The sequence below is a fragment of the Pongo pygmaeus genome, chromosome 20, assembly GCF_028885625.2.
Source record: "Pongo pygmaeus isolate AG05252 chromosome 20, NHGRI_mPonPyg2-v2.0_pri, whole genome shotgun sequence".
Classification (NCBI taxonomy): Eukaryota; Metazoa; Chordata; class Mammalia; order Primates; family Hominidae; genus Pongo; species Pongo pygmaeus.
Window position 1 is genome coordinate 38,649,219 of NC_072393.2, and position 25,271 is coordinate 38,674,489.

The following is a 25,271-nucleotide window of genomic DNA, read 5'->3' on the forward strand; positions in this document are numbered from 1 at the left end:
GCCATTTGTCACTGGGAAATGAGGCGGGCACCCTGCAGCGCAGCGACACCTTCCCGAGACCACAGAACCTTCTGGGGAATGTGGAAAAAACAAACCCACAAGCCCAGGGAGACTTTCTTGAATGAACACCCTTTCTCTCGGCGGAGGCAGCCCTAAAGCCTGACAGCGTGCTGTTAATCATCATGAAGGTGCCTCTGATGTTGCCGTATGGCGGGTGCAGTCCCATTATCTGGGACCAGGCATTTGCTCCTGTCCCCAGAGGGTGACAGTTCAGAGCCACGGGCAGGACAAGGGCCAGCAGCTCAGGCTCCCGAGGTCCGAACCCACTTGCGGGTCCCTCAGGTGTCACTCCCACTGCCACCCTCTATGATGCCAGCCTGGGGAACCCGCTGTCAGGGAGCAGGTCTCTTTCTCCCAAATGCAGCGATGATCACTGGGTGACAGCATGGGTGAGGGCCAGGACCTCCCGCCCTCCAACCCCTTACTTTCTCCTGGAGCCGCCCTCTGCCTTCATTCGGCTTAAATCCCTGGCCCTTCTCTATGGCTGCTGTTGCCAGTGCTGTAGACTCCTCAGCCCTGTGCCCACCCATCCCCACAGGCTCGGCCTGTGCCTGCTCCAGGAGCACTGAGTACTGCCAGGGGAAGTCATGCACTGGCAATGGCCAAGCAAGCCCCAGTCACCTCGGCGAGGCCCCAGCTCTGCTGTGAGCTGCATGGGAACCCGCAGGAGGGCTATTCTCAACTCCCCGCACCTTCCGAAGATTTCTACCCCCTACTTCTGCCCCCAACGGGAGCCGCCGCAGATGAATGAATTCCACTCCTACTTCTTGGAGCGCGCAGCAGCCAGCAGATGGGTCCACTCTCACCTCTCCTCCTCCAAACTCCCAGGACTCCCCATCCGTCCTCTCCTGCCTCCCTTTTAAGGGAAGGTGCATCCTCTTCCCAAGCTCACACGCCCACCTGGGGATCCCAGCTCCAACCTCCACTAGCTCCTGCTAGAAACTCCATGGCCACCGAAACAGCTTCCTCTACAAGTGAAGAATCCTCCCCTCACTTGCCTCCTTCTCCTCTTCCAGCCAAGCCTCCCCTACGCTGCCTGCCAGGCCCTAACAGTCCTTGCCTTGCGGGAGGAGGGAAAGCAGCTTTTGCGTTCTATTTTGAACTTCCTCCCCATCTCCTCCCCTCTCCTCTCCCCTCTTTGCTTCTCTCTTCACCCCCATCATGCTGCCAGCCCTCCCCTCCCCTCCTCGCAGAAGACTTGGTTCCCTCTGCCTCTCCCTGCTTTCCCTCTGCACCCACCTGTGGGTCCTGGGTGCCCTGGAGCTCAGTGTGCGAGAACCCCCACCATGCCCCCATCTCAATGTGGCTCTGCCATCTTCCTGGTGCTTCAGGAGAGACCCGGGTGTCATCCTAGACGCCCTCTCCCATCACATCCACCCGCTGCTTCCCACATCCAACCCATGGCCAAGGGCTGCCACTCCCCCTCCACGACCTCCCTCAGGCCCCCCCATTTCTCTCTATCCGGCCCCAGCCTCTCTGGCCTGGACAAGCCCTCCAGCCTCCAGGCCTCCAGCCCTGCCCTGATAGCAGCTGGGGATCTTTAGGAAATGCAAACCTTATCAGGTTTCCCCTCATTTCCAGTGGCCTTTAGGTAGCCTCAGGATGAAGATAAACCTCTAGCAGAGCACTACTCAATGTTGGTGCAGGCCATCTCCACCACTCACCCCACGTGTTCTCCCAACCTCCTCCCTCCTCTGCCTGGAACTTGTTCCTGCCCACCTCTAGCTCCCACCCGAAACACACTTTTCTCAGGGTTGGAGACGACCCCCTTCTACCCTCTCACCCTGGTCTAAATCCCTTCTCTGTGTTCCCTGGGTAGTCTAGATGAATCCTCAGAAACCTCTAACACTTAGAATTCTTTTAATTTAAGTCTCTTCTGAAAGGCCATATATAGTCCTGGAAGACAGGGTCCCAGCACCGGCACAGACACGCAGTAACTATGTGTCATCAAAGCTACCTGTCCTTCCACTGAAACCAGACAACAGCTCATTTCCAACAAGGAGAGCTGATGACCTCATTTCAAAGAGAAAAGGAGGCCTCTCCACCCAACCCTCCCCACCCCATGGCAGCATGGGATGTTGCCAAACCGGGCACAGCAGGGGCAAAGCCTCCTCAGGCTCCAGCAGCCCAAACTCCCTCTGCCACTGCCTCGTCCCAGTCCCACAAGTAGGAAAAGCAGCCCAGGGTGGACGACAGGAGCCCACACTCCCAGGCTCTCCGCTCTGCCTCCCACTGCAGCTGGGGCATCCTCCTATGGTGATGAGCGGGAAGAGGCCGTAATCTGCTAAAGGAGAAAGGACCACATCCTCCTCCTAGCAGAGGTGATAATCATCTCTGCCATCGAGGCCCAGGGACCTACTTGCTTTTCTAATCCTACTTTGGGGGAAGTGGAAAAAAAAAATCAAACTGAACCAGGGCAAATTATTCTACAAAGGCAGTTCTCTGATGAAACCAGCCTGGCTGGGCTTTGGCCTGGCCCAATTGAATCTATGCTTAAATAGACGTCTGCTGTGTGCTGGCTTAACCAATTATCCATACGGCACTCTGGGCCTGAAGTCTCGCCCAGGCGCCAGGCATAGAGGGATGCATCCCAGCCTGGCCTGGTTATCTCACAGCACAAACACCGGAAACTGTTTTTAAGATGACTGCAGAAAAGAACAGGATTTTCCAGCATTCTGCACAGTTTCTCCCTGTCTTCAGGAGGAATGCACCACCCTGAATATGATGAGCCCATTTCCAGTGTTCTTGAGCATGAACAGACGAGGACAAAAGGGTGCCCCAGCCTCCGTGGGTCCACCGGCCCCTGGAGCGAGAGATGCATGGTCACACTCAGTCCCAGCCTTGTCTGCCCCAGGGGATGTGTGGAGTGGTTGTTAGAAGTATGATCTACAAGGCTGACAGCCCCATGAGACGACAAAGGCCACCTCCTCCAGGAAGCAACAGAGAATCATGGCTCAGGACAGGATGACAAAGATGCCACCTAAGAAGTCTGAGCAGGCCAGGCATGGTGGCTCTCACTTGTAATCCCGGCACTTTGGGAGGCCAAGGCTAGAGGATCTCAGGCCAAGGCTGAGTGCAGGAATTCAAGGCCAGCCTGGGCAACACAGTGATAACCTGTGTCTACAAAACATTAAAAAATCAGCCAGATGGCCAGACACAATGGCTCATGCCTGTAATCCCGGCACTTTGGGAGGCTGAGGCAGGAGGATCACCTGAGGTCGGAAGTTCAAGACCAGCCTGACCAACATGGAGGAACCCTATCTCTACTAAAAATACAAAATTAGCCGGGCGTGGTGGCACATGCCTGTAATCCCAGCTACTCGGGAGGCTGAGGCAGAAGAGTCGCTTGAACCTGGGAGGCGGAAGTTGCAGTGAGCCAAGATCGTGCCATTGCACTCCAGCCTGGGCAATAAGAGCGAAACTCCATCTCAAAAAAAAAAAAAAAAAAAAATCAGCTAGGCATGGTGGTGTGCACCTGTAGTCTCAGCTACTCAGGAGGCTGAGGTGGGAGGATGACTTGAGCCTGGGAGTCCGAGGTTGCAGTAAGCCATGATTACAAACAGCATTGTGGCCTGGGCAAGAGCATAAGACCCTGTTTCTAAAAAGAGAACTTTGGGCAGAAGTCAGCTCAGGCTCTTTGGCCAGGAAAAAACGTGCCAGGAGATGTGGGCACTGCACAGCCTCACAGAGAGTCCCCAGCTCATGGCCATGCTGTGGGCATCAGCATGCCTGGAGGCTGCTCAAACAGACAGGGAGGCTGGGAGGCAAAGTCTCCTACCCCATGTAGGCCTGCTCTCCTGCTACAGACCTAAAATCACAAAAACTAGACGAGGCAAAGATGTACTTGTGCAATCTTATTTTTTTCCTTAAACATTCATAAGTCACAGCACTGCCTCTGAGCATTAAACCCTGAATTAAGACATCAATTAACTGAGGTCTAAACACTCCACTGATTAAAATAGTAGTGAGACAAGGATGAAGGATTTCCAAAATCAGCCTCTAAGCATCAAAGTGCCACCGTGTTGAACGAAACTCATTTAAAGGGCCAGGAATTCCATCTCTCCTGGAGATGGATGTGCAGGGAATGATTGGAGCCAGGTGGGCGGGAATTCAACACGGCTGAACCCCCAACAACTATCCCTCCCACACTCTGTGACCCAGTGATGCAAAGGATAAGGGAAGGACAGAAAGAAAAGAGCTGGTTGGAATTACATATCCTCCGGGGGATCAATCAATAAGTCCTCTCCAAGAAACCAGAGCCATGAAGAAAATGATGGTTTAGCTCAGCTGTGAGATGAGTGTGCCTGAAACCTAGCCAGGGACGGGCAGACGTGGGGCAGAGGTCCACCTCCATGCTGGACCAGGGCCTGGCCACGCCTTTCCTTCTGTCTGATGCTCCCACATCCGTCTCCCGCCTCCTGGCGCGCAGTGACTCAAGTTCTCACTCTCCCCTAGGAGTCCCACTTCCCATGTGGCTTTCTTGCTGGCGTGGGGTTAAATGCCTATTCATGAGGACACAAAGATGAGCAACGCTACTGGAATGCTTTTCACAGACACACCGAGAATTTAGGTCATCATCTACGTATCTTTTCTAATTTGGGACATGTTACCCAGGACGTAGAATCCTGGGGCACGTCTACCTGTGAACCAACCACAGCTTCCCATCTCCTGTGCACACAGAGAGGCCGGGGAGCAGAAATAGACACGTTACCCACCGCCTGATTAATGCATGCAGGACACTTTTCGTTCTGTGTAATTAACAGCTCTAAAACCGGCGGATGACTCAATTTAACACAGTCTCGCTTAAAACCCAAGAAGGCACACGGCAATTGCTGACACGCCTGCTCTCCCCTGACGCTTCCAGAGGTACTTAACCGAAACCCAAGGCACTGAGCTATCAGGTGGTATGAAAGCATCTCCTTTTATTTCCCACCTTGCCTTCAGATCAATTTAATCATCTGCAAAACAGTAAAGCAGAACCACAGCCTAAATTATGGAAGTAAGATGCCTGCTCTTTTGAAGTTTCAACTTTTGACCTTCACATTCAAACTGCACTACCCAGCACAAGAAAAGAAATTATCCAGTTATGATCTCATGTTTGTGAGGAAGAGTATGATTAGAGAGGAATTTACAGGAAATCAAAAATGCGCTCCTTGAGAGAATGGAAAACAATAAAACAGTCACAGGAAGGAAATGAATGACAGCCAAACAAAAATGAGAAAGCGAGTTTGCCGGTGCTAGGAGAGGCTGCTTGCTGCCTTCCAATCAGACAGGCTCCGGAGGAACCCTGTGTCCCCAGCCAAGCTGCTAGCAGGAGCTGGGGTGCACATGGGTGCCAAGGAAGCCAAGCATCTGCCCCCTGGTCCTCGACCCTACTATACCCTGGCCCCAGCACAAGACCATTCCAAGGGCGCTGGACCGCATGTTCAGTGGGACCAGCAGTGAGCTGGGAGGATGACTGACACTCAGGGAGCCCCACCCCACGGGTGCCCCCTCAGAGTTGCAAGGAGCAGTGCAAGAGCCTGGGATCAACAGTCTAGGCTCAACTGGCATTTTCTTGGGCAAGTCACTAACTTCCCTGTGCCACAGTTTCTTCATCTGTAGCACGGAAATAACTAGAACACTTACCCAATACACGACAAATAAAATATCTTTAAATACAGTGACATGTGTTAAGTGCTTAGCACAACACCTTGTACACGTGGAGTCTCAACAGGTGACAGTCAGTGTTATCAAGATGTGCCAGGCTGCAGCCTGGCTAACATGGTGAAACCCCATCTCTACTAAAAATGCAAAAAGTAGCTGGGCATGGTGGTGCGTACCTGTAGTGGGGAGGCGGGGACTGAGGCACAAGAATCACGTGAACCCGGGAGGTGGAGGTTGCAGTGAGCCAAGATCATGCCACTGTACTCCAGCCTGGGCGACAGAGCAAGACTCCATCTCAAAAAAAAAAAAAAAAAAAAAAAAAAAAAAAAGTGCCAGGCTGGGTGCGGTGGCTCACGCCTATAATCCCAACACTTTGGGAGGCTGAGGTAGGAGGATCTCTTAAGGCCAGGAGTTTGAGGCCAGCCTGGGCAACACAGGATACCCCATCTCTACAAAAAACAGAAAAATTAGCTGGGTGTGGTGGCGTGTACCTGGAGTCACAGCTACTTGGAATGCTGAGGTGGGAGGATCGCCTGAGCCCAGGAGGTCAAGGCTGCAGCAAGCTACAATCATGCCACTGTACTCCAGCCTGAGAGACAAAGTGAGATCCTGTCTCTTAAAAAAAAAAAAAAAAAGACATGCCAGCCCTTGACTTATACTCTCATTCAATCTTTGAGCCTACTTTGCAGGTGAGGAAACTGAGGCTGGGTGAATCTTCACATTCGTACCATGAGTTAGGTTTCACCACATCTCCGTTTTACAGATCAAGAAGCTGAGGCTCAGAAAAGTCAAGTGATTTCCTGAGCGGGGAGGAGATGGGGCTAGAATTCACATGTGCCCGAGCTGATGGTTTCCTGTTGTCCCCATGACCCTCCCACAGAGAGAGGGCGGTGAAGGCATTCAAGACCTAAGGGCAAAAGATGCGTCCCTGAGTTGTAATCTAACATCATGGAAAGCCCACCCATTCCTGTTAATAAAGGACTGCCCGCTGCCCCACACAGCATCCTTTCTTCAGTGACCCAGGGAGTGTGATGATCATGACTACAGTGGACCCACCGAGAGCGACTGGGACCCGGGCTATTAAAACATACCCCTGAGCAGCAGGGACGATGTGACATTTCTAAAATGGTTCTACTGCCATCAACTTTCTGCTGCTTGCTTTAATAAAGTTGGGAGGTATGCTTACGAACGCGGGCTCGACCTCAAAGCCTCGAAAATGTCACTTGAATTAAAGCATGCTTCTTTGAAAGTGATGAATTAATGACTTATCCCTTAGGAGATGGCAGGAGTACAGGACCCAGCCGTGGTCTCCAAGGCACCCAAGCTGTAAGTGACCACAAGGGAATGTCCCATGTGAGGCAGTGTAAGTGGACATGGCCCATTCTAAGTACCCAGGATTTATTCTTCTGCCAAATGGGGGCTACAGATAGGACAGGCTCTCTGGTTTCTCTTCAGATCCTATGAATCTTTTGCCTTTTACAGACAAGTCAGGCATTTGTTACTTTATTTTTCTGAGACAAGGTCTCACTCTGTCACTCAGGCTGGAGTATGGTAGCATAATCATGGCTCACTGCAGCCTCAACCTCCTGGGCTCAAGCGATCCTCCTGCCTCAGCCTCCCAAGAAGCTAGGACTATAGGAGTCCAATGCCGTGTTTGGCTAATTTTTTAAAATTTTGTTTTTGTAGAGACGGGATCTCTCTACGTTGCTCAGGCTGGTCTCAAACTCCTGGCCTCAAGTGATTCTCTTGTGTTGGTCTCCCAAAGTGCTGGGATTACAGGCGTGAGCCACCAGCTTGGCTTTGTTACTTTATAAAAACAAGAGGTGGCTGTGAACTTGAAGAACACCAGCCCTGTCTTCACAGAGTGTGGCTGTGAGGGGCGTCGGACCCACTGGCCTCTAACCCTGAGGGTCAGTATTAGCGCCTGTCATCAGCCCTCAGTTCTCCACCCCCAGCTCAGCCCTCTCTCCCACTGGCACCTACCTCAGACTCAACACACCCCAAGTCCCAGGTCTGCCCCGGTATCTGGCCCTCCCAGTTGTCCCCATCTCAGTGACACACCACCTAGCTGTGGGACAAAAACCTGGAGTCACCTTCAACTCTGCCCTTCACTCACGCATCATAACCAGTCCCTCCCAGGAGCTTTCCCTCTTGACTGCGGCTTCACCACTCAGATCTGTCCTGCCACGGCCCTCCACTGCCAGCTGGACCCCTGCAACGGCCTCCTAACTTGCCACCTGTTCCCACACTTGCCCTACAGCTGGGTCTCTAGTCTGAGGCCAAAATGATTTCTTATTCTTTATTTTTTTTGAGACGGAGTCTTGCTCTGTCGCCCAGGCTGGAGTGCAGTGGCGCGATCTTGGCTCACTGCAACCTCCGCCTCCCGGGTTCACGTCATTCTCCTGCCTCGGTCTCCCTAAGAGCTGGGACTACAGGCGCCTGCCACCATGCCCTGCTAATTTTTGGTATTTTTAGTAGAGATGGGGTTTCACTGTGTTAGCCAGGATGGTCTCGATCTCCTGACCTCGTGACCACCCACCTTGGCCTCCCAAAGTGTTGGGATTATAGGCGTGAGCCACCGCGCCCGGCCCAAAATGATTTTTTAAATGCAAACCCAATTCTACCATTCTCCCGCTTAAACCCTTCAGGGGTTTCCTGTGTTTCCCATTCCTCCCAAGAAAAAGTCAAAACAGACACCAAGGCCCACCCAGCCACTGCCTGTCTCTCCAACTGTTCTCGGGCTCTGCTCCCTGGCTCCGCACTGGCCACACAAAACCACCACCCTTTCTCTTGTTTCTGTGAATGAGTGGTCCCTTCGCCTAGGTCACTCTCTCCTACTCCTTTTTCCACAGCCGATGCCCATTCATCTTTCAGGACACCTCCTTGGTCCCAAGCTCTAAGATGAGGCAAGTCAGAGCTCCCAGCTAGATGGGAAAGAAAATGTGATCATACAGACTTAGGGTCATATGTGAGAAGGCTACACATCTCCTAGGCAAGTGATGACGTGGCAAAGGCCTGGCCTTGCCTCTCTTCTACATTCTCAGTAAGTGCAGCCATCCATCAACGAAAAAATGCCTTGCTGCTGTCAAAGAGCAATGCGATGGCTTAGGAAGAAAACTGGTGGCACATTGGGATGGGAGGGCCACCTCCAGGGCCCACAGAGGTGGCGCCCAGCATAAGACAGCTCACTTTGTAGGCAGCTAGTAGAAGCCAGTTGTGCAGCAGGTAAGGGCTAACAGTATCACCATGGGAAGGAAGAAGGTAACAGAAGAATGTGTAGAACAGAATGCCACCTTTGTCGAGACATATGCGTGACATGTTTACCTTTCTGGCAATGGGATTATGTGTTATGTTTATTTCTGCCCTTTTCACTATCTACCTCGTGCTGGAGCTATCTAAGTTTGGTTTACTTATAGTAGGAGTTTTTGTAAGATTGCAAATAAGCGAAATAAGTTTAATTGATGTTTAAGTGACTCATGCCCTTTCAAAAAAAGTACAGCCAGTCAACCAACAACAAAGAACAAGCAAAACAGAAAAGGCTATGAGAGAAGGTTCTGGGAATCTGCTTTCTGAGGGGCTCTCTGAGATGGTGTGGGCAGGAACAACAGGGCATTCCATTCCCATGAGACGAGCCCAACAAACAGGCAAGGTGACCACAGGCCGTACTCACCACTCAACGATCTCTGGGTGAAGAATGGTGTTGTTGACTTCGAACCTGTAGGGCAAAAAGAAATCAAGCCCATTAATCCAATGGTCTATCATGTCCCAGCAAGAACTACCTTATTCAAGACATGCACACATGATGAAGAGAGGGTCCCACACTTTAATTTCATGACTTCCTGACCTACAAAAGGCCTGTTGATCCCTTCCTGCAGCAGACCTGGCAGCCTGGGCCATGTCCTTCAAATGCAGTCAGTTGGAGAGCAAGCTTTACGACTACAAAACACCAGCCCCGATCCCCACTAGGCAGACAGCATAGTCTCTTGTGTCAAGTATATCAAAATACACACAATAGGAGTACCAGAAGGAAAGAATGCAGAGAAAGCAAAACCCTCACCAATTTGATGAAAAACATTAATCTACATATCCATAAAGCTCCATGAACTCCAAGCAGGATAAATTCAAAGATATCCACACCTAGACACACCATAATCAAACTGTCAAAAAAAGTATCTTGAAAGCAGCAAGAGAAAAGTATTAACAATTCATCACTTACAAGGGATCCTCAATTAGATTAATAGCTGATTTCTCATCAAAACCTATGGTGAACAGAAGGCAGTGGGATGACATTTAAAGCGCTGAAAGATTAAAAAAAAAGTCCACCAAGAATTCTATATCCAGCAAAGCCATTATTAAAAAATGAGGGAGAACTAAAACATCCTGGATAAGCAAAACCCAAGAGAATTTATCACTAGCAGACCTACCCTGAAAGAAAAACCAAAGGGAATTGTTTCAACTAAATTGAAAAGGTACTGCAGAGTAACTTGAATCCACATGAAGAGAAAGAGAGCACTGGCAATGGTAACCATATAGATAAATATAAAGACAGTATAAATGTATTTTTTGTTTGTAACTCCTTTTCTCTCCTGACTTAAAAGACAACTGAATAAAGCAATAATTGTAAATCTGTACTGATAAGTACAAAATGAATAAAGACGCAATCCACATGCAATAACAGCACAAAAGAGAAAGAGGAAAAGGAGACATATGGGGGCAAGCTTTTGCATGCTATTTAAATTAAGTTGACATTAATGCAAACTAGATTTTCAAGTTTAAGTAGTCAATTGTAATCCCCACAATCATTAAGAAAATAGCTAAAACACACAGAAAAGGAAATAAGAAAAAAACCAAAATGTTACAATAAAAAAAAATCAAACACAAAAAAAATGTAATGGAGAAAGTGAGGAACAAAAATGTTATAAGACATATAGAAAACTAATTTTAAAATGGTAGAGTTTTTCCTTATCATAATCACTTTAGATGTAAATGGATTAAATTCTCCGATTACAAGGCAAGGATTGGCAGAATGAATTTTTTTTTTTTAATTTTAAGTTCAGGGGTACAGGTGCAGGTTTCTCATACAGGTAAACTTGTGTCATGGGGCTTTGCTGTACAGATTATTCTGCCACCTAGGTATTACGTCTAGTGCCCATTAGTTATTTTGTTTTTTTTCCTGATCCTCTTCGTCCTCCTACCCTCCACTTTCCAATAGGCCACAGTGTACGTTGTTCCCCTCTTTGTGTCCATGTGTTCTCATCATTTTAGCTCCCACTTGTGAGAACATGTGACATTTGGTTTTCTGTTCCTGCATTAGTTTGCTGAGGACAACAGCCTCCAGCTCCATCCATGTTCTTGCAAAGGACATGATCTCATTCATTTTTATGGTTGCATAGTATTCCATGGTGTATACCATACCACATTTTCTTTATCCAGTCTACCATTGATGGACATTTAGGTTGATTCCATGTGCTTGCTATTGTGAATAGTGCTGCAGCGAACATACACATGCATGTGTTGTTATAACAGAACAATTTATATTCCTTTGGGTGTATACTCAGTTATGGGATTGCTGGGTCGAATGATATTTCTGTTTTTAGGTCTTTGCGGAATTGCCACGCTGTCTTCCACAATGGTTTAACTAATTTACACTCCCACCACCAGTGTGTAAGTGTTCCTTTTTCTCTGCAACCTTGCCAGCATCTGTTATTTTTTGACTTTTTAATAAAAGCCAGACAGAATGATTTTTTAAAATATGATCCAACTATATGCTCTAAAGAGACACACTTTAGATTCAAAGACACAAATAGGTTGAAAGTAAAAGGATGAGAAACAATATGCTACACAAACAGAAACGAAAATGGAACTAGAATGGCTATACTAACATCAGACAAAATAAGCCCTAAGATACAAAGTTTTACTAAAGACAAAAAAGGACATTTTATGATAATTAGGTCAATCCACAAAGAAGATAAAACAATTACAAATATATGCACATAATAGAGCCCTAAGATATATGTATCAAAAACTAACAAAATTGGAGAGAGAAACTGACAATAGTTGGAGACGTCAATAATCTACTTTCGGTAATGAATAAAACAATTAGAAGATTAAAAAGGAAACAGAAGACCTGAACAAAAACACGGTGGCTCACGCCTGTAATTGCAGCACTTTGGGAGGCCGAGGTGGGTGGATCACAAGGTCAGGAGATCGAGACCATCCTGGCCAATATGGTGAAAACCCGTCTCTACTAAAAACACAAAAATTAGTGGAGTATGGTGGTGGGCGCCTGTAATCCCAGCTACTCAGTAGGCTGAGGCAAGAGAATTGCTTGAACCGAGGAGGTGGAGATTGCAGTGAGCCAAGATCGCGCCACTGCACTCCAGCCTGATGACAGAGCAAAACTCCGTTTCAAAAAAATATATATATATATACATATAGCGTGTGTGTGTGTGTATATATATCAAATAGACCTAACAGGTACCTCTAACATACTCAGCCAATAGCAGTAGAATAGACATTTTCTCAAGTGCACATGGATCATTCTCCAGGATACACTTTATGTTAGGTCACAAAACAAGTTCCAATACATTTCAAAAGACCGAAATCACACTAAGCATGCCCTCTGACCACAATGGAATGAAATAAGAAATCAGTAACATAAGGAAAATAGAAAATTGACAAATATGTAGAAATTAAACAGTAGACTCCTAAGTAACCAATGGATCACATATCAAACCTTACAAAGGAATGAAAAAGGGGGAAATTACTACTGACTTTACAGAAATAGAAAAGTTTATAAGGGAATATTATAAATAACATATAGTAACAAATTGGATAACTGATTTGAAACAAATCCGTAAAGACACAAACTATTACATTGATATAAGAAATAGAAAATCTAGGCTGGGCGCAGTGGCTCATGCCTGTAATCCCAGCACTTTGGGAGGCTAAGGCAGGCAGATCACCTGAGGTCATGAGTTCAAGACCAGCCTGGCCAACATGGCAAAACCCCATCTCTACTGAAAATACAAAAATTAGCTGGGCGTGGTGGCTTGTGCCTGTAGTCCCAGCTACTCGGGAGGCTGAGGCAGGAGAATTGCTTGAACCCAGGAGGCTGAGCATGCAGTGAGCCGAGATCGTGCCATTGCACTCCAGCCTGGGTGACAAGAGTGAAACTCCATCTCAAAAAAAAAAAAAAAAAAAAAAAGAAATAGAAAATCTAAACAGACCTTAACAAGAGATCAAATTTGTAATAAAAAACTTCTCATAAAGAAAAGCCCAGGACCAAATGTCTTCTATGAAATGAATAGAAATTCTATCAAATGTTTAAACAATTAACACTAATCTTCATAAACTCTTACCAGAAAAGGGCCAGGTGCAGTGGCTCACGCCTGTAATCCCAGCATTCTGGGAGGCACAGGTGGGAGGATGGCTTGAGGTCAGGAGTTCAAGACCAGCCTGGCCAACACGGCAAAACCCCATCTCTACTAAAAACAAAAAAAATTAGCCCAGCATGATGGTGCGCACCTGTAATCCCAGCTACTTGGGAGGCTGAGGCATGAGAATCACATGGACCCAGGAGGCGGAGGTGCAGTGAGCTGAGATCACACCACTGCACTCCAGCCTGGGAGACAGAGAGAGACCCCATCTCAAAACAAACAAACAAATAAACAACAACAACAAACAAAAACAGAAAAGGAGGCAATACTTTTCAACCATTCTACAAGGTCAGTATTACCTTGATGCTAAGTTAGACAAAGACACCTTAAGAAAAAAAAACTACACACCCAAATTCCTTGCGAATAGAGACACAAAAATTTTTCAACAAAACACTAGCAAACAGAATCCAGCAACATATAAAAAGGATATGTATACATCATGACCAAGTGGGATTTTTTCCCAGGAATATGAGATTCCTTCAACATACAAAAATAAATCAATGTAACACATCAATCATATTCATAGAACACATAACAAAACCATATGCTTATATAAATAGATGGAGAAAAATAAACTGATAAAATCAAACACCTTTTCATAATAAACACTCAATGAACTAGGGAGGGAAGGGAACTTCTTCAACTTGATAAAGAGTATCTACAAAAAACCCCCTCAACTAACATCATAGCATACTGAATGGTAAAAGACTAAAAGCTTTCCCCTAAGATGAGGAACAATGCAAGCATGTCTGCTGTCTCCAACTCTATTCAACCCTGTACTGGAGGTTCTAGCCAAGGCAAACAGGCAAGAAAAGACATGAAAGACATCCAGATGACCCTGCAATTCCACTTCTAGGTATATACCCAAGGGAACTGAAAGCATATGTTCACCAAGAAGTGTGACATCTATGCTCATAGCAGCATTACTCAGAACAGCCAAAAGTTGGAAGCAACCCAGGTGTCCACCAACTGATGAATGGACAAACGAAATGTGGTATGTATCCATAGAAAAAAATATTTTTCAGCCATAAAATAAAGTAGTAGTGACAGAATAAGCAAGCAGGGAAATCAGGAAAGATATAGAAGATATAAACAATAAATTAACCAACTTGACGTAATTGACATATATAGAACACTATGGCCCATAACTGCAGAATACATGCTTTCTTTAAGTGTATGCGAAAACATTTATCATAATGGTCACGTGCTGGAAGTTTCAACATATTTTAAAGGGCTGAGATGCAGAGAACATTCATTAATCACAGTAGAATTAAATGAGAAATCAAAAAGTATCCATGGTTCAAAGATAAAAATACAATGAAATTAGAAAATAACAATATGAAATATCATAACCTGTGAGAAATGCAGCTAAAGCAGTGCTTACAGGAAAACTCACAGCTCTAAACATACACAGCAGAAAAGAACACTGAAAATCAGTGATCTAAACTTCCATCCTAAGAATGCCCCTTGAAGAAAGCAATGAAATAAAAAGGAAACATATAAGAAAAATCTACAAAGCCAAAAGCTGCTCTTCGATAAGATGAACATCATTGAAAAGGTGACCCCAGGAGACAAAAGGATCAGGTCAGAGCACATTTCTGACACAAGAGAACTATGTGTGACCCAGAGCTCAAGCTGGAGAACAAGGTAGCCTAGCACAAGCTATAGGCCTCAGCAGAGAAGCCTCGGCAAGACTTCAACTCTCTGGATTCCGAGACCTGCTCCTCAGCCAGGTGTGGTGGCTCACACCTGTAATCCCAACAGTTTGGGAGGCCAAGGCAGAAAGATCACTTGAGCCGAGGTGTTCAAGACCAGCCTGGGCAATGCGGCGAGACTTTGTCTCTACAAAAAATTTAAAAATTATCTGGGTGTGTTGGCGCACACCTATAGTCCCAGCTGTTCAGAAGGCTGAGGTGGGAAGATCGCTTGAGCCCAGGAGGTTGAGGCTATAGTGATTCATGATTGCGCCACTGTACTCCAGCAGCCTGGGCAAGAGTGACACCCTGTCTCTTTAAAAAAGAAAAAAGACCTGCCCCATCTTAGGGAAGGATAGCACACACAAGCACATGCAGGGTCGCGACCTCCTGTCCTCCTGAAAGCCAGGGACCCTCCATGGCTTCGTTAATGGTGTTGAAAACACCTATGTAATGCCATGGTTGTGAGGCCAGCAGCCCTTCTAGCTGAACCAACTGAAGAGGGGCAGGGACAGGGGATAGAAGAGAGAAGTGGGTAACAGCAGACTGAGAGGATTCCAGATCTCTGAAGCTTTCAGGATCCTTAACTATACAAACAGAACTATATGATTCAAAGTCAACCTAAATGTTGTGGAATCAAAGGCTTACTTATGAAATATCAAAGAGACTACGGGCAGCCAGTGTGGTTCAGAGTGAAGAACAGGGCAGCAGGTGACATAAATCAAAACTACAAAGTAGACTCTGGCTCCCACTGCACCAAATGCCACTTTGACCCTAGGAAAAGCAGTGGCCAATCTACTCAGCAGCCAAACACACCACCACCATTTCATTTTACTCAACGTACATACGCAGACACACCTGCACATGCACACAAGCAGCAAAGTGACCCAGCACAGAGTGACTCAGCACACAGACACAGATGCACACACGCAGACACACACAGACAGGCATATGCTTGGAAAAGAGGCACACACGGACCCACACAGCCATGTGCACAACAGGGGCATGCTCAGACACACATAGATAGACCCCACTGTATATGCACACACACAGATGTAGGCAGGCATGAACAGGAACACATACACACAAACACACACTAAGGCACAAGCTTAGGGGAATGCAGACACACAGACATACACATACTCAGACAGGCAAATACTTAAGACACACAAAAAGATCCACACCCTGATATACACACATACAGGTACACACAGACACAGATCAATGTATATACACAGACACACACAGACACACACACTCAGACACAAAAATATACTCAGAGAAACACAATCAGACACACACACGGAAGAATCCAAAAGACAAGGTTAACAGGTTGAACCCTGGATAACAAAATTCATATAGTTCTCGTTTTTGCCTCCATGCTGGTTAGCATTTTCTACAATGAGCATGTATTAATCGTGTAAAAGTATCAATGAAATCCCACTGGGCCTGTGAGGGTAGGCGTGCCCTGGAAGCAGAGTGTAATTTCCTGATGAGCTCTAAATGTGGGCTGGGAGATGAGAGGGCCAAAGCCCCTGTCCCAGGCCACTGGCTTCTTCCCTGGCATATCTCACCCAAAGATGAGGCAGCCCCTCCACTCTGCTCCCTGCCAAAGGGTTGGGTCAGGTTCTCACCTCTTGAGGGTCCCTCCCCTCACCGAGAACTCCATGGGTCACAATTAGAAAGCCAATCCTGGCCGGGCGTGGTGGCTCGCACCTGTAATCCCAGCACTTTGGGAGGCCGAGGCAGGTGAATCACCTGAGGTCAGGAGCTCGAGACCAGCCTGGCCAACATGGTGAACGCTGTCTCTACTAAAAATAAAAAAATTAGCCACGTGTGGTGGTGCGTGCCTGTAATCCCAGCTACTTGGGAGGCTGAGGCAGGAGAATCATTGGAACCTGGGAGGTGGAGGTTGCAAAGAGCCGAGATCCTGCCACTGCACTCCAGCCTGGGTCACAGAGCAAGACTCTGTTTAAAAAAAAAAAAAGAAGCCAATCCTAAATATTAACTTGATATCCAAGTTAACAGTAACCAGAAAACCATGGTCCTCAAACCACAGATTGGTATTTTGCTGTAATCGTCAAGTTTTAATAATGTCCCTCTACTTCCTGGGTTTTAAAATTCACATCTTCGGATATTAATATTTCTGCATTAACAACCCCCAAATTCAGAATTTCATCTTTAACTGCTTGCTTAAACAGAATCAATTCGTTACCATTGTTTTCAAATATGCAAGGTGATCTAAGTAAATGCTGATAAGAAACACACTTAGCCTGAATAAGTGTATTTCTTACACTGATGTAAGAAATGTAAAATACCGACCATATTTCTTTCTCAGACAATGGCAGGAAACGGAGCCCCTGTCACTCGCTGCCCTGGCCCAGGGCTCCTGGGTACAGCTTCTGTCTGTCTGGGAGGCGACTGCCTTGTGCCAAGAAGACACCCCCGTTAAGGCATGGAAACTTGATGGACAGGCAGCCCTCAGCTCAGGCCACCTGGCCCCTGCCAACAATCCCCCAACAGACCAGCTCTCCTTCATGGTCAGTCTCCCCCTCTCAGGAAAACCTGCCCTAATGTCTACCTCCTTAGATGTTTTCAGAGATCTACCATGTCTGTCTTTGCTCCCAGCCTTCAGGAGCCAAGTGTTCCAGGGAGCCTATCTTGCCATCCACAGGAAGAAGTCTCAAGTCTCTTGCTGCAGGGTTCCCCTCCCCACCTCAGCCCCCACTAGCCCCCAAACCAACCCCCCATCATGCCCCCCCCAGGACTTGGCAATGAGCACCCGACCCCATGCCCACACTCACCCCTCCTGCCAGAGCCCACAGCAAGGCCTGCTCTTCCCAAATCTTCCTCGGGACTGCTCCAATCAAGCCACACATGGAAATGCCGCCTAGGCCAGACCCCAAACTCACAAGGCCCTACAGACCATCCCGGCCTACGCCCTTCACGCTACTGTCATCACGCCGAGCCACACCACTAGGTGAGCCCAGGGGCCTCAGTCCACAGAGGGCTCCCTCTGGTCTCTCTGGCCGTGTGCATGCCCACCACCCTCAACCCACCTCTGCCCTGTCCCCTCTGCTCCTTGTCCTCTGCTGTCCCCATACCTCGAGACCCCACACACTCCTACTGCAGGCAGCAGGCGGCCTGGCCCTGATCTGGGGAGGTAGAGGGAGGTCTGAGACCAAGGCTGAGCCCAAATGGGACAGACCCCAGGCCAGGCACCCCGAGTAGCCACACCTGGAGGGGTCTTGGCCCAATCATCCAGCTGGACCAGGGCCCCAAGGGTATAGGCTGGGTAGACAGGTGGGGACCACTGTCTACCACAAGCTCCTCTTCCCTGCAGGCCAGGGGATAAGGGGAGCTGGGGGGGCCCATCAGGTAAAACCAAGAGGCCAAACCTGAACTTCTGTTAGAGGAGGAGGTCAATCGAAGCCCAAGGTGCAAGGTGCTGCAGAGACATTTAAAAGGGTCAAAAAGGACAATTCCAGGAAGAAGGAGCTTCATTAGAGCAGTGAGAGGCAACTGGGGCGGAAGCAGCTGCGTATTGGAGAGGAGGACGACAGCAAGATTCATCTTGCTTGGGAAACAGTCTATTAATATCCCAGCTAGCAGCTGGAGGTGCACCCGGCAGGCAGGGGAACGCGGTTGCTGAGCGGCTGCAGCTCTTGGGGACATGGTCTCTGCCCCGCCCGGCACAAAAGTGCCGGCAGCCTGGGTGAGTGGAATGCAGGGGGATGAGCTGCACCTGGACCCCAGGAATGCAGACAAGACTGTCCGCAGGGAAGCGGCTGGGAGCAGCTGGAAGCAGAGGCTGGGGCCCCATGTCAAGGCCCACGGCATGCAGGGTAGGGGGCACCAGCCAGAGCTCCTGCCTCAGTGAAGCAGCCCTGGTGGCAGTGAGGTGGAAGGCCCCGAGGGGAGAGACATGGGTGGATGGCCCCCGGCACGGGACAAGGAAGGGAGAGAGTAGAACAAGCAGGCCAGAGATGGCCACGAGGGTTCTCACCCGCTGCGCATTGCATCAGCCAAGTCAGAGACGTGGCCAGCAGCCCGATGCGTGGGTGCAGAAACTGACGCACCAGCACCCAGGGCGGGGGGCAGTGTCTCAGCACAGCCCCCAGCTGAGGGGCCGGGTGAGCACCCCCCAGTCAACCCCAGCCTGGCCTGGATCAGAGATTGGAGAGGTACCAGCCCGGTGCCTGGGGAGATGGTGCAAAAGTAACGCAGTCCCTGGCTCTCCAAAAAGTGTCCCAGTGGTGACAGCGTGGGGTGGGGAGTTTGCAGAGCACAGGCTCCTCTGGGCTCTTGGCAGGGGCCACAGGGACTGGGGGGCAACAGGGGACAGAGACTGGGATGAGAGGTCACACCTAGGAATCCTCCTGGGGGGTAGAACGAGGCCTTTGCTTCCTGACACTCACTGACAGTGATGACGGCCCTGGGGAAGCCCGGGACCCCACCTGCCTCCCTCGGGGAACCTCAAGGAGCAGCTGGCAGAGCTCTGCTTCAGGGGCCACATCTTGAGCTCCTGGATGGGAACCACACCCACCACACAGCTGCCAGACGTGGTCCAGGGGGGCTCAGCATTCTCTCTAGAGGAGGAGCAAGCAAAGCTCTCACCGCTGAGAAGGCCCTCGACTCACTGACATCTGGGAAACTGGGAATTGGTGATCCTGGAGCCCACCTGGCCCACCACACAGATGGGGAGACTGAGGCACAGAGGAGCAATGGGATTTGCTGGGGTTTGCATGGGGGCAACTGTCACTGAGCACCAGCTCTGTGCCAGGCTCCAGGTGAGCATGATCTCCTCCAGTGCCCACCACAAGCCCAGGCAGCACCAGGTTACACGTGGAGGAGCTGAGGGTCCCCCTGCTGCAGAGACCCAAACAGACGCCATAGAGAGGTTCCATGGCATGGTCGAGGAAAGGTGTGCAGGACACTGGAGACCCGGCACCAGGTAGTGCTGGGGGGATTCAGGGAGCCCCGGGCCTGGGACAGGCAGCAGCTGGCTGTGCCCATAGCCCCTCCGAGGGCCTGGGGGGCCTGGGGAGAGAGAGCAGCTCCATGGCCAGCATTTCAACAAGCTGGGCTAATTGCTGCCAGGCGTGGGAGGCGGGGCCACTTTGGGGAAACTCCCAGGAGGACATGGAGATCTGTGCAGTGAAAAAGCAAACCTACTACCCGCCCCTCCGCCTGCCCCACTGCTCTTAGCACACGGGGAGGTGGGAGGTGATACATATTCATGAGCTTATAATCCCTCCTTATCACCCCTACATCACACACAGAGATTCCAGCAGCTTGGGCTCATACATAATTATAAGGCGGTTCCTCCATCATTGCCTTGGTCCACCAGAAGACAACAGAAGACATGGGGGCTGCAGAGGATGCATGATAGGGGAGGGGCTGGGGATTCAGGTCCCGAAGTTGGGGCTGGGAGCTGCCCACTGTCCATGCGCAGCAGCCTCAAGCACAGGGGCCTTGTCTGCTATAGTATCAGCCAGCAATGCAGGCCACAGACCCCCAGGGCCAGTCACCAGCCAGTCCAGGGACCCAAGCATATCCAGCGGGCAGGGCTCTCCTGCCCTCTCCAGGCTCTCCTGGGGGCCGTGGGTGGGGGGTGACAAGCAGGGGAGGGGCTTCTTTCTCTGTGCCCAAGGTCTGTCCTCCTGCCTGGAGAGAAAAGGGGAACCGCTTCCCAAGCAGGGTTTGGAGGCTCAGCCTGGCGCTTTGTTAAGAGTGAGAAGAGGTTAAGGGGATCCTGCCTGGGATTAGGACAGCAGGGGATACAGGGGAGCTGCTGAGAGCTGGGTTAGAAGGGGTTAATGGCTGGGACTAAGAGAGGGGGCTTGGGACAGGCGCGATGTCTCACATCTGTAATCCCAGCAGTCTGGGAAGCCGAGGTGGGTGGATGACCTGAGGTCACGAGTTCGAGACAAGCCTGGCCAACATGGCAAAATCCCATCTCTACTGAAAATACAAAAATTAGCTGGGTATAGTGGCGGGTGCCTGTAATCCCAGCTACTCAGGAGGCTGAGGCAGGAGAATCACTTGAATCCGGGAGATGGAGGTTGCAGTGAGCCAAGATCGGGCGATTGCACTCCAGCCTGGGTGACGGAGCAAGACTCCATCTCAAAAAAAATAAAAAAATTTAAAAAAAGGAGGTGGTGGCTTGATGCACAGACCACAGGGGCTCACAGCAGATGTTTAGAGGGAAAACAGCCCCGCCTGTGCCTGCCCCTGCCCTTGCCCCTGCCCCTGCCCCTGCCCAGTGGCCAGGGCTGCCTGAGCACTTTCCTTATGGAGCAAACAGATACGGGGCACCTTTCCTTCAAGAAAAATCAAGGTGATTTTTGGCAAATTATGCTTCTACACATTTCCTCAAAATGCCCAAACTCCTTAAAAAGAAGTTTGCATAGTTCATGTCTTATTTGTAGACCGGGAAAGACCTGCTAGTGAAGGTGGGAGTGGGGGAGGGTAGGGAAAGAGTCCCTGGGGGCCCAGGACTCACTTGCTGATGCCGTCAAAGGAGGCCTCCCTGCAGACGCTGCCGCTGTCCGTGTTGACGCCACGCTGGGGAGAGAGAACACAGATGTGCCACATGGGGCCGCACGGCGCCCCAACAGCCTGCACCCCTGAGGCCTCCAGCCAGGCTCAGGACAGGTAAGAACAGGATCTCCTCCTGCCTTCCCCTGACAGATGAGCCACCCATCTGTCGGTGGCTCCCGGCCCGGCCCCAACACAAGGACAGCCCTGTTTGCTACCACTTGCCAAGTGGAGGAAGTGGGGGCCCCCCAAACTCTGCAGCATCCCAGCTGCACAGCAAGGCCTTCTCCATGGAGGTCAGAGCACCCTGCTGAAACCAGCCAGGCTGCCCAGGCACAGGCAAGGACCCGGGACCACTCCCACTACAAATCTCCTCTCCCCAGCCTGGTCCATCTTCCTTCTCCTGCACACACTCCCCACTAACTGTGTAACATCCGAAAGAGTCCTGTTGAACCCAGCCCTTCTGGGGAGGTGTGCAGGACCTGACTCTGGCAGGACTGCTGTGAAGCAGGGTGATAGCCCTCTCTTAACTCCAAGGAGATTCCAAATGGGGCTTGGACAGGAGTGGAGATAAAACAAGGGACTTGGAGAAAAATGGGCCCTCTCCAGAGAGGCAAGGCATTTTATTTTATTTATTTTACTTATTTTTTTTGAGACAGTGTCTTGCTCTGTTGCCCAGGCTGGAGTGTGGTGGCACCATCTTGGCTCACCTCAGCCTCCACCTCCCAAGTTCAAGTGATTCTCCTGCTTCAGCCTCTCGAGCAGCTGGGATTACAGGTGCGCACCACCATGCCCAGCTAATTTTATATTTTTGGTAGAGACACGGTTTCGCCATGTTGGCCAGGCTTGTCTCGAACTCTTGACCTCACGTGATCCGCCCACCTCGGCCTTCCAAGTGCTGGGATTACAGGCATGAGCCACTATGCCCAGCCTGGACAAGGCACTTTAAATCACCACTTCTTTACCCAGAACTTCAGCTTGATGTCTAATCGTATATCTAAATTAAACACACTGGATCATCTATAACCATAATCATCTCACATAAGCTTCCCTTGTAGCCACCAAGACAGTAAAGCAAAAAAAAGGGGCCAAGTGCTAAAGGAAATAACAAAAAAAAAAAAACTATTTCGGTAAAAATCAATTAAGAAAAGAGAAAGGCTGGGCACGGTGGCTCACGCCTGTAATCCCAGCACTTTGGGAGGCCGAGGCGGGCAGATCACCTGAGGTTGGGAGTTTGAGACTGACCAAAATGGCGAAACCCCGTCTCTAACCAAAAACACAATATTAGCCGGGTGTGGTGGTGCATGCCTGTAATCCCAGCTACTCGGGAGGCTGAGGCAGGAGAATTGCTTGAACCTGGGAGGTGGAGGTTGCGGTGAGCTGAGATCGCTCCACTGCACTCTAGCCTGGGCAATAAGAGCAAAACTCCATGTTTGAAATGCTTGTTCTTCAGGGCCATAAAGAAATAGCACTTGAACATAACTTTAATTTATTTAGTAAGGCCATTTTCACTTCCTGCAGAAAGGGTACACTCTCCAGCAGTTTTGCCACGAGAGTTCACCGAACAAAGGAGACAGGGTCATTTATAACCTGGCGTGTCCACCCTACTGCTGTGTCCAGTTTCCACTGGCTGGAATGGGACCTCACATTCCGTATTTGTCCCGATTGGCTAGCAACTTAGAACTTTTTAAAAGAGGCAAAGGTAGAGGGGGAGAAAGGAAGGAGGAAGTAATTTGTGGAATGCTGAGAAAGGTAAAAACACTTTTAAATTAGGAAGAGGAACAGGCTATGACCTAATGCTTGCTTGGACCAGTATAAGCACGTCAGGGCAAATATTTAGGTTAAATTGTGGGAGCTAAAAACATAAAGTATATTGATTTCTTTGTTACAGCTAGCAGATATTTAAGAATGTTAGCACAGGTCTTTGAATAAATTTTGCTTCTAAGAGAAGTTACTGTTTATTTCTAATTAGACGTGGAGGAAAGTCTTTGAAGAGAAACCTCTACTTTACTTTTTATATTCCATCTCAAAAAAAAAAGACAAGACGGAAGGGTCACTTTGGGGGGAAGAAGGCTTGTGGACATGCCTCTTATATGAAACTCCCAAGCTCAAAGAAGTGTAAGCACACTTCTCTGAGAAATTCCAGAGAATTCTTTGGGGGCCGCCACAGCTCAAGTGCCCCCAAAACCCTGCCGGCGTACCCAGAGCCCACCTCGCACCCCCCACCCTAGCCCAGGCCTTCGGTCAGTCACTGCGCCCCACACCCCTGCTACCTTGAGGGCAGATGCCCGGGGGTGTGGTTTTCAGATCCCATTAACAGGGGAGACAGAGGGTGGGAATAAACTTTCTTTTCTCCTTTTTATATTTTTTATTTTTAGTTTTCATGGGTAGATATTAGCTGTATACATTTATGGGGTACATGAGATATTCTGATACAGGTATGCAATGTGGAATAATCACATCAGGATACATGAGCTATCCATCACCTCAAGCATTTATCCTTTCTGTTACAATCCAATTGCACTCTTCTGGTTATTTTTAAATGTACAATAAATTATTGTTGACTGTAGTCACCCTGTTGTGCTATCAAATACTAGATCTGATTCGTTCTACCTAGCTATATTTTGGTACCCATTAAACTGACTTTCTACATCCACAAATTCCATGAGCTCAGCCTGACACAAATACATCTTCTAGCCAGGTTTAACCTTAGGAGTGGGTGTAGTGCCAGGTCCACATCCTCATGACAGGACACAGCAGGTCCCAGGGAGACTCAAAGATGGGGTCCCATAAACAGCTATTCAGACTGAGCAGGTGTCGCTACTTATCACCGACGACCATTCCTCTTGGTTTATTTTTTTCTTTTTTGAGACAGGGTCCTATCTGCGGCCCAGACTGGAGCACAGTGGCACGATCATACCTCACTGCGGCCTCAAACTCCTGGGCTCAAGCACGCCTCCTACCTCAGCCTCCCAAGCAGCTGGGACCACAAGCACATGCCACCAGGCCTGGCTAACTTTTTAATTTGTTGTAAAGACAGGGTCTTGCCCATGTTGCCCAGGCTGGCCTGGAACTCCTGGCTCCAAGCGATCCTCCCACTTTGGCCTCCCAAGGCACTTGGATAACAGGTGTGAGCCCCTGGACCCAACCCCTCTCAGTTTTTTAATCCTCCCCTATGGTCCCGACCTCTGCAGGAGAGGTGGCCCCCTAAAAACCCTCCCCAGAGCCAAGCACTGCCCCACCCCTGGACACCAGACACTTACCAAAGTGAGGAGGACAGAGGGCTTCTGTGACGTCAGGACACTGTCAATCTAGAAGGTTGGAAAGAAAAACCCACTTTAGAGGCACCACTAAGCCTAATGAAGATGACATGCCACCATTCCTTCATAATGACAGTGCACATTTATCAAGCAGATCCTTAGAACAGGCGACGCGGGTGCTGCCCTCACCCTGCAGGTGAAGAAACCCAGCTTCCCCCAGTTGAAGGACTTCTGAAAGCCACACAGCCATCGAGGGGCAGAGAGGATAAACCTACACCTGGCTCGCTTCCCACCGCACCGCGCTGCTTCCAGGCACCACACCGATTCCTGGCTCCAAGCAGCCAGCCCTACCCATCCTCCAAGGCCAGCCCCTCTGCCCATCTGCAAAGTCCCTGCTTAAAGACCTGTCCCCCAGGAACCCTTTAGGCTCCAGGCCTACCAGCCTCTGGTTCCTAGGGCAGAAGACTCCCTCCCTGCTCCCCATTCAACCCCTAGACCCAGGGGAGTTGGCCTTCCCCAGTCCCACACTCTGGCCCCCACCCCACAGCCCACTCTCTGTCCCTCTACCATGACCCACTTGGACCTCCTGCCACTGCAGGCCAGTTACTTCCCAGCCCAAGCCCTTGCATCTG

The 25,271-nt window shown here is 49.5% G+C and overlaps 1 protein-coding gene across 1 annotated transcript in view; it reads right to left on the reverse strand.

The window, feature by feature from the left end:
* PEPD (peptidase D) overlaps nucleotides 1-25,271 on the reverse strand; it is a 135,199-nt gene that overhangs the window by 82,297 nt on the left and 27,631 nt on the right. Inside the window, exons 5-7 of the mRNA XM_054464262.2 lie at nucleotides 24,643-24,690; nucleotides 21,345-21,406; nucleotides 9,377-9,421 (exon numbers count right to left, since the gene is read on the reverse strand). Coding sequence (XP_054320237.1) covers nucleotides 9,377-9,421; nucleotides 21,345-21,406; nucleotides 24,643-24,690 — 155 coding nt within the window. The remainder of the gene's footprint in view (nucleotides 1-9,376; nucleotides 9,422-21,344; nucleotides 21,407-24,642; nucleotides 24,691-25,271) is intronic.